The sequence below is a fragment of the Colobus angolensis genome, unplaced genomic scaffold (genome assembly GCF_000951035.1).
Source record: "Colobus angolensis palliatus isolate OR3802 unplaced genomic scaffold, Cang.pa_1.0 Scaffold81, whole genome shotgun sequence".
Classification (NCBI taxonomy): domain Eukaryota; kingdom Metazoa; phylum Chordata; class Mammalia; order Primates; family Cercopithecidae; genus Colobus; species Colobus angolensis.
Window position 1 is genome coordinate 11564770 of NW_012121932.1, and position 10118 is coordinate 11574887.

Sequence of the window (10118 nt, forward strand, 5' to 3'; positions counted from 1 at the left end):
TGTCTCAAATTCCTGAACTCAAGTGATCTACCCACCTCGGCCTCCCAAAGTGCTTGGATTATAGGCGTTGAGCCACTGTGCCTGGCCACATCATTTAAATAAAGACTGGTATGGATTTGATTCCTAACTAGGGGGTGAGGCACATCCTATTTAAGGGAAGGTAGGGGCATTTACATCTGCATCTCACCACCCCTCCCTGAGACTGATGAATTTCTCTTCATTGAGAATCACTGCTACATTAGAAGGACATAATAGGGGAAAAAAAAGGGCCGGGCGTGGTGGCTCACACCTGTGATCCCAGCACTTTGGGAGGCTGAGGCGTGAGGGACTACTTAAGCTCAGAGTTCATGACAAGCCTGGGCAATATGGCAAGACCCCATAATTACAAAATTTTTTTAAAAAAATTAGCTGGGCATGGTGGCATGCACCTGTAGTCCCAGCTATCCGTGTGGCCGAGGTCAGAGGATTGTTTCTCAACAAAGGAAGTAAAGGAAGTAAAGGCTACAGTGAGCCATGATCATGCCACTGTACTCCAGCCTGGGTGAAAGAGGGAAACCCTGTCTGGAAAAAAAAAAAAACAAAGAAACAAAACAAAAAGCCATAGGGGGTATTGTCTCTGTTAGTTAAACTCTGTGTACCCAAATTGGGAAAGTTAACAAACAAATTTACTTCAAAACACATGAAGAAAAACTAACAACTGTAACAACCACAAACACAGGAAGGAAGAAGGCAGGAACGTCAGATTTCCTGATGTTACTACAGGCTATGTGGAGGCAAAAAGGTGTGCAGTGAAAATGCATCCTGAGGGCTGGAAAATGTGGCAATTGTAGATTAGTCTCTTTTAAATGCTGACGCACCAGTACATTTGTGAAGGACAGCAATGCTGATTAGGGTAGGTTAAGGACCAAGAGTCAACATATGAAAGGACTCCCCTGTTCCTGGGAATTCCTTCAGAGCCTCCAAATGTGCAGTCTCTTCTCTAAGAAGGGAGACGCCAGACACTTTATATGCTTCATGGGATACCTCATTTAATCCTCCCAACAATCTGCTGAGGTGAGCATCATCACACCTCATTTTATAGATGAGGAAATTGAACCCCAGAGAGTGAATCGACTTAAGATTTAAACACTTACGTATAGCAATCACAGCGAAGGTCACCAGCAATTGCTTCCAAATTTACATCTGCATCCAGTGGTGGTTTGGTACCATTCTAAGTAAGAGAGAAAAATGATTTTTAATTGAAGTTTTAAAGACCATGCTGGGCATGGTGGCTCATGCTTGTAATCCCAGCACTTTGGGAGGCCAAGGTGGACAGATCACCTGAGGTCAGGAGTTCGACACCAACCTGGGGAACCTGGTGAAACCCCGTCTCTACTATAAATACAAAAATTAGCCGGGCATTATGGTACACACCTGTAGTCCCAGCTACTCAGGAGGCTGAGGCATGAGAACTGCTTAAGCCCTGGAGGTGGAGGTTATAGTGAGCAGAGATCACGCCACTGCACTCCAGCCTGGGCGACAGAGCAAGACTCCGTCTCAGGAAAAAAAAAAAAAAAAAGAGACAGGGTTTTGCTCTGTCACTCAGGCTGGAGTGCAGTGGGGCAATCATAGCTCATTGCAGCCTCAAACTCCTGGGCCTCACTCTCCCAAGTAGGACTATAGGCATGTACCACCATGCCAGTCTAATTTTTAAATTTTTTATAGAGATGGCGTCTTGGTTTTTCATGCAGGCTGCTCTCAAACTCCTGGGTTCAAGCAATCCTCCTGCCTCAGCTTCCCAAAGTGCTGGGATTACAGATGTGAGTCACCACACCCAGCAGACAGTTTTTTTTCCGCATATGCACTCAAACAGTAAAATTAAAGAGACTGTCAAATGTGAAGGATGGTGCAAAGCTGTTGAGACAACCCCAAAGCATCACATAATACAATACACAGAGTTTGTATTTTGAAAGGAAAGTCTCAGTATATGGAAAGTTATTCCAAATTTCACTTATCTTGTATATTTTCTAAGGTCTCCAATTTAGGCCGCATTTTAACAGGCAAGTAGATATCACCTTAGCAAAAGAATAAGGTTTTCCAGAATTGATAAGCAGCCCAAACTCATGATGAAGACAGTGAATGGATCCATTTGCCTATAGGGACAGTACTCTTTATTAGAGCGGTACTAAATAACTTTGCTATTATTATAATTGTCAGCAACAGAGGTTACCTAATATTTCAGAACAGCTTCTAACAGTCTCATTTGAAAAACGTTAGCTTTAATATCATAGATAATAGACACTAGAAAATGGTCATTTTCCAGGGCAACAGTGGTTTTAAGTATCATAATCAGAACTGAGAGATTCTGGAGAGAATCGTACCTTTTTCATTTCCACTCTTCTGTCTTGCCATTTCCTGTCTCAGGGCACAGATAGAAGCTTCTCTTACCAAAGCAGAGAGATCTGCGCCCCTACAATAAAATAATAGTGATTTTATATTCCTAGATACTGCAAAATCCCAGAAAAAACCCATATAAGTTATATATTAAATAATGAGGAAAGAAAGCGACCAATAAAGATGAGAAATAAATTGATTATGAATCAGTAGGAAAGAGCTCTTTTTTTTTTTTTTTTTTTGGGGAGACGGAGTCTCACTCTGCCGCCGAGGCTGGAGTGCAGTGGCACAATCTCAGCTTACTGCAAGCTCTGCCTTCCGGGTTCGTGCCATTCTCCTGCTTCAGCCTCCCGAGTAGCTGGGACTACAGGCGCCCACCACCACGCCTGGCTAACTTTTTGTAGTTTTAATAGAGACGGGGTTTCACCGTGTTACCCAGGATGGTTTCGATCTCCTGACCTCGTGATCTGCCCGCCTTAGCCTCCCAAAGTGTGGGACTACAGGTGTGAACCACCGCGTCCAGTCTGCTCTTAGCTTTTACATAAGATATTTCTAGGCCAGGTGCAGTGGCTCACGCCACTTAGGTGGGAGGATCACTTGAGCCCGAGAGGTGGAGGTTGCAGTGAGCCAAGATCGCACCACTGCACTCCAGCCTGGGCGACAGAGTGAGACTCTGTCCCAATTAAAAAACAAAAACAAAAACAAAAACAAAAAACTAAACTCAAGAAGAAAGGAAATGATGGAGGAAACAATACAATGCATAAAAGGCTAAAGTGCTGACTAGCATATTCATGTATTACATAACGTCTAAAGTAAGCTTATTAAAAAGTCATTTATGGGCTGAGCGCAGTGGGTCGTGCCTGCAATTCCAGCACTTTGGGAGGTGGAGATGGCAGAATTGCTTGAGCCTGGGAGGCATAGGCTATAGTGAGCCTGGGTGACAGAGTGAGACCCTGTCTCAAAAAAACCCCAAAAAAGTCACGTATGGCTCCAAGTTCAGAAGGGAAAAATACAAACCCTGGAAAGTCTTTAATGCAGCTGACTCAAGTTAAAACTGAATGAACACATCATAAGTTACTTAAAATATGACAAATACAAACAGGCCTTCACTTATTTATTTCATGTAATAATATGCTGAGTCAGCACAGTTCTGAGTTAAATGAAAGACACTCATGCTGACTGGAGTTGCACTACTTTACAGCTGAAACAGGATTCTTAGAGATTCTTTGAGAAAGAGTTTGAATTTGGGGATAAAAACCTCACTTCTATTATTCAGAAGTCTTGGAAAGAAAAGATGAAAATAAAAAATGATTTTTTTTTTAAAAAACCTCATCTCTGGATATTAAACTTATTATATAATGTTGATAATCCCCATACTATATAAATTTTTTTTTTTGAGATGGAGTCTCGCTCTGTGGGCTGGAGTGCAGTGGCACGATCTTGGCTCACTGCAACCTCCGCGTCCCGGGTTTGAGTGATTCTTCTGCCTCAGACACATACTATATAAAAGTAAAGACCCACAGAGCTTAAATGTTTAACTGAATCTGGTGTTTTGTTGGCTAAATGTTAGGGTTGTAACATTATTTAATAATCACATGCCCGCTGGGGTATTCATTCCTTCCCCCAGTATGAAATCTAACACTGATGGAGACACCATTAACTAACGCAAACAGACAGCTAAAGACTGTAATAGTGTAGTATCTCTCAAACTGTGATTATAGTGGCAAGAAAATCCAAAATGTACACCATTCAACTTTAGCCCTAACCCCTTCACAGACTGACAGCCTACTTGGTATATCCAAAAGATTTAGACCAGGGCAAGTTCCGCCACCAAAACCACCTCTGTTACTGAAAATCTTTTCAGATTTGAGCACTTAAAGCTGTTATTATTATTATTTTTTGTAGAGATGGGGTCTTACTATGTTGCCCAGGCTGGTCTCGAACTTCTGGCCTCAAACAATCTGCCCGCCTTGGCCTCCCAAAGGGCTAGGATTACAGGTGTGAGCCACTGCTCCCGCCCTTAAAGCAGTAAACTACTCAAGAAGTAGTCCCCTAAGCAGTAAGGTCATTTCTTTATTTTTAATTTTATTCATTTATTTATTTTTGAGATGGAGTCTTGCTCTGTTGCCCACGCTGGAGTGCACTGACATGATCTCAGCTCACTGCAACCTCCACCCCCTGGGTTCAAGCAATTCTCCTGTCTCGGCCTCCCTAGTAGCTGGGATTACAGGCGTGCGCTACCATGCCCGGCTAATTTTTGTATTTTTAGTGGAGACAAGGTTTCACCATGTTGGCCATGCGTGTCTCAAATTCCTGAACTCAAGTGATCTACCCACCTCGGCCTCCCAAAGTGCTTGGATTATAGGCGTTGAGCCACTGTGCCTGGCCACATCATTTAAATAAAGACTGGTATGGATTTGATTCCTAACTAGGGGGTGAGGCACATCCTATTTAAGGGAAGGTAGGGGCATTTACATCTGCATCTCACCACCCCTCCCTGAGACTGATGAATTTCTCTTCATTGAGAATCACTGCTACATTAGAAGGACATAATAGGGGAAAAAAAAGGGCCGGGCGTGGTGGCTCACACCTGTGATCCCAGCACTTTGGGAGGCTGAGGCGTGAGGGACTACTTAAGCTCAGAGTTCATGACAAGCCTGGGCAATATGGCAAGACCCCATAATTACAAAATTTTTTTAAAAAAATTAGCTGGGCATGGTGGCATGCACCTGTAGTCCCAGCTATCCGTGTGGCCGAGGTCAGAGGATTGTTTCTCAACAAAGGAAGTAAAGGAAGTAAAGGCTACAGTGAGCCATGATCATGCCACTGTACTCCAGCCTGGGTGAAAGAGGGAAACCCTGTCTGGAAAAAAAAAAAAACAAAGAAACAAAACAAAAAGCCATAGGGGGTATTGTCTCTGTTAGTTAAACTCTGTGTACCCAAATTGGGAAAGTTAACAAACAAATTTACTTCAAAACACATGAAGAAAAACTAACAACTGTAACAACCACAAACACAGGAAGGAAGAAGGCAGGAACGTCAGATTTCCTGATGTTACTACAGGCTATGTGGAGGCAAAAAGGTGTGCAGTGAAAATGCATCCTGAGGGCTGGAAAATGTGGCAATTGTAGATTAGTCTCTTTTAAATGCTGACGCACCAGTACATTTGTGAAGGACAGCAATGCTGATTAGGGTAGGTTAAGGACCAAGAGTCAACATATGAAAGGACTCCCCTGTTCCTGGGAATTCCTTCAGAGCCTCCAAATGTGCAGTCTCTTCTCTAAGAAGGGAGACGCCAGACACTTTATATGCTTCATGGGATACCTCATTTAATCCTCCCAACAATCTGCTGAGGTGAGCATCATCACACCTCATTTTATAGATGAGGAAATTGAACCCCAGAGAGTGAATCGACTTAAGATTTAAACACTTACGTATAGCAATCACAGCGAAGGTCACCAGCAATTGCTTCCAAATTTACATCTGCATCCAGTGGTGGTTTGGTACCATTCTAAGTAAGAGAGAAAAATGATTTTTAATTGAAGTTTTAAAGACCATGCTGGGCATGGTGGCTCATGCTTGTAATCCCAGCACTTTGGGAGGCCAAGGTGGACAGATCACCTGAGGTCAGGAGTTCGACACCAACCTGGGGAACCTGGTGAAACCCCGTCTCTACTATAAATACAAAAATTAGCCGGGCATTATGGTACACACCTGTAGTCCCAGCTACTCAGGAGGCTGAGGCATGAGAACTGCTTAAGCCCTGGAGGTGGAGGTTATAGTGAGCAGAGATCACGCCACTGCACTCCAGCCTGGGCGACAGAGTGAGACCGAGTCTCAAAATAAAGATAAAGACCATATTCATCTACGTAATAGGTTCTTAATAATGGCTGTTTGACTAAATGAGTATAACTAACTTCCAGACCAGTGCTGTTAAGATGTATACAAATTTCAATGTTGAGAAATGAGGCTAAGAAGCAGATTCCAAACTTAAGAAAGCTAAAGGCAAACAATTTATGCTCATGAAGTTTGAGGAATTTGTGTACAGCTGCAGCAAATACTAAACACCATCAACAAGAATGAAAACCAGCACCTCGATCTTTTCAAAGGTGAAGAAACACATTTCCTTTCCAGCTTAAATATGGCAAATACTTAAGCAATGCTTAGTGTTGGTATGAGGCTGGCTAGGACGGGAGAAATAATACTGAACCTGGCCAGGAGAGAAGGAGCAGTATTTGCTCTATAATAAAAGCACAAAGTCCTCTGAGCTCAGTATATTCTTTCTTAATCATTTATCTAACACTCAATCCTGATTTTGGTGCCAATTCCCCTTCAGCTCATTTCAAGAGACATTAGCAATGACAAGTATGTTGCAACTTAGAACTCAGAATTTCTCATGAGACTGGATGTAGAGAAAACAAACCAACCCAGAGTTTTAACACTTAACCCAGTACCTTGGTTGCATACATTATGTTTAATAATATTTTTAGTGACAAACTGCAGAGGCAAACAAAACGAGCTTTGTCTTCCCCCTAGGGTCTTGCTCTGTTGCCCAGGCAGGAGTGCAGTGGAACAACCACAACAGACTTGACCTCTTGGGCACAAGAGATCCTTCTACCTCAGCCTACGGAGAAGCTGGAACTACATGCGACCATGCCTGGCTAAGCCTGAGTCAAGATCGCAACACTGCACTCCTGAGTAGCTAGGACTACAGGCACATGCCACCACACCTGGCTAATTTTTTGTATTTTTCGTAGAAATGGGGTTTGGTCAGGCTGGTCTCAAACTCCTGGCCTCAGGTGATCTGCTCACCTCAGCCTCCCAAAGTGCTGGGATTACAGGTGTGAGCTACCGGGTCTGCTTTTTTTAGAGATGGGGTCTTGCTATGTTGCTTAGGCTTATCTCAAACTCCTGGCCTCAAGCAATTCTCCTGCCCCAGCCTCCCAAAATGCTGGGATTACAGACATAAGCCACTGCACCCAATCAAAACAGTTTTTAATTATTTAAAATGTGTGACAGTTGGATGGTAAGCTTATGAGTATTTGCTTATTATTCTGATTCATAACTTATATATACATTGCATATGTTCTTTCCTGTGTAGCAAATACTGTATTATTAAGTAACTATTTTAAGAAACACGGCCGGGCGCGGCAGCTCGCACCTGTAATCCCAGCACTTTGAGAGGCCGAGGAGGGCAAATCACCTGAGGTCAGGAGTTTTGAGACCAGCCTGGCCAACATGGTGAAACCCCGTCTCTACTAAAACAAAAATTAGCTGGGCATGGTGGCGTGTGCCTGTAATTACAGCTACTCGGAAGGCTGAGACAGGAGAATCACTGGAACCCGGGAGGCAGAGGCTGCAGTGAGCCGAGATCGTACCACTGCACTCCAGCCTGGGTGACGGAGACTTGGTCTCAAAAAAAAAAAAAAAAAAAAAAAAGAAAAGAAGAAACACACACAAAAGTGAATAAACACAAGCCATTAAGCTTTTCTCTTTTTTTTCCTTTGAGACAGAGTCTGGCTTTGTCACCCAGGTTGAAGTGCAGTGGCGCAATCTTGGCTTACTGCAACCTCCACCTCCCAGGCTCAAGCCATCTTTCCACCTCAGCTTCTTGGGTAGCTGGGACTACAGGCACCCACCACCACACCTGGCTAATTTTTGTATTTTTTGTAGAGATGGGGTTTCACGATGTTGCCCAAACTGATCTCAAACTCCTCAGCTCAAGTGATCTGCCCACCTTGGCCTCCCAAAGTGCTCGGATTACAGGTGTGGGCCACAGCACCTGCCCAGTGAACTTTTCTTAGTGTAAAGCGTCAGCCTGGCAAAGTGCTTCAGGCACAGGGTTCGGTGACCTGGCTGAGAGGACTGGAGTTGCCGGCCTTGTGTACTAGTTACCTGTTGCTCTGCCCGCACTCACATACCAGCCTCTTACTGCACCTCTGCAGGGTATGTTCAAGAACTGCATAAATTATACATCTGTTAGTTGCTATCACTAAATAAAATGGACATGTTATCTACCACAGGTTCAAGAAACAGTTAATTTCCTATTCAATCCATTTTGACCTGGGACCCAAACTATGATCTTAGGCAAACAACCTTGTGCTTTTTCCTCTGACTAGTAAAACTAAAGGGTCAGAATGTAGGATTGCTAAGCATCTTTTAGTGTAAACAATTTTCAACTGAGTCAGGATAGTGGTCAATCCTGGGGGCAGGTAGGAGTGGGCAGTGACTGGAAGCAGAAGGGCAGCTTTTGTAGGTGTGGGAATGTTCTATTTTATTGTGGCAAAACATACAAAAAACTGACCATTTCAACCATCTTTCAGTGTACAGGTCAGTGGCATTAAATCCATCCGCATTGTTGTATCACCCCTATCCGGCTCCAGAACTTTTCTGTCTTCCCAAAAGAAAACAATGCATCCATTAAACAGTAACTCCCCATTCCTCCTGCCCCCGCCTCCCAATCCCTGGCAGTCACCATTCTACTTCATAATTCTATGAATTAGACTTGGAGTGTTCTCTTTCTTGATCTGGAGACTTTGTAACAATTCATGGAGCTGGACATTTACCACTTTTTAATTTTTTTTTTTGACTCTCTATATCTACTTTACATTTACCACTTTTCTGTAGGTGTATCACACTTCAGTAAAAAGAGCTAAAAAGTGGAAATAACACTGGATGAGGAATTAGAAAACCTGAGTTTTAAAGTTCAGATTTGCAACTGAATGGCCCTTATGGAAGTTTGTTAACTTTATTATTTATTTAATATTTTTGATAATAAGAAACCAGTATCTTATCTCCAGATGTGTATATATAATTTTGTGCTATATTTGAGAGGGAAGGGGGGCATCAGTGAACATACAATAGTGATTTCTTAAAATGAAGACTAGCATAGACTTTCTTGCTATGGTAGTGGGCTGCCACATTAGGTAGGAGCCCTTATTAGGTGCTTTCTGTGATTTTAAGAATCCATCAACTTACCTCAACTGTCACACTGTCACATTAACTGTACAGATCTTCCCTAAGGACACTCCACTTGCTGTTAGACAATCTAATCTCAAACTATCTAGTGTCCTGTTTTAATCAAAAGCTCAATCATAAGAAGACAATTATTTCATACTTCTCAATATCTAAATTCTACCCTTGGATTAAGCCGGACCTCCACGAGGTCCTGTGCACCCTCAGAGTGCACTTCTTGGACCTTCATCAAATTGTTTAATGAACTGGCTTTGAGTAATACCCTCAGTTTATATTAAGAAAACGACAAGCCTCAGTCCCGAGAGGCTTATTGTGTTTATGTCAGAAATATTATTAAAGACATTGTGCATCACATCTTGGTGTTCTCTTTGTGAGGACCCAGAGGAATTTTTCTTTTCAGTGTCTCACTCTGTCACCAGGCTGGAGTGCAGTGGTGCAATCTCGGTTCACTGCAACCTCCGCCTCCCAGGTTCAAGTGATTCTTCTGCCTCAGCCCCCTTAGTAGCTGAGATTACAGGCATGCGCCACCACACTGGATAATTTTTGTATTTTAGTAGAGGTGGGGTTTCACCATATTGGTCAGGCTGGTCTCAAACTCCTGACCTCGTGATCCGCCTACCTCGTGATCTACCCGCCTCGGCTTCCCAAAGTGCTGGGATTACAGGTGTGAGCCACAGCGCCCAGCAGAGGAGGAATTTTTCTCACATTTGCATAGTGGGAGCAATTGTTGGCTTTCTATTCTTAGCATACCCTTTAAGAAAAATCTTTTG

General features: G+C 43.1%; 1 protein-coding gene across 1 annotated transcript in view; it reads right to left on the minus strand.

Moving 5' to 3' along the window:
- NVL (nuclear VCP-like) overlaps window positions 1–10118 on the minus strand; it is a 128520-nt gene that overhangs the window by 6627 nt on the left and 111775 nt on the right. Inside the window, exons 22-24 of the mRNA XM_011929511.1 lie at window positions 6291–6372; window positions 5808–5884; window positions 2361–2449 (exon numbers count right to left, since the gene is read on the minus strand). Of these exons, the coding sequence (XP_011784901.1) occupies window positions 2361–2449; window positions 5808–5884; window positions 6291–6372 (248 nt within the window). The remainder of the gene's footprint in view (window positions 1–2360; window positions 2450–5807; window positions 5885–6290; window positions 6373–10118) is intronic.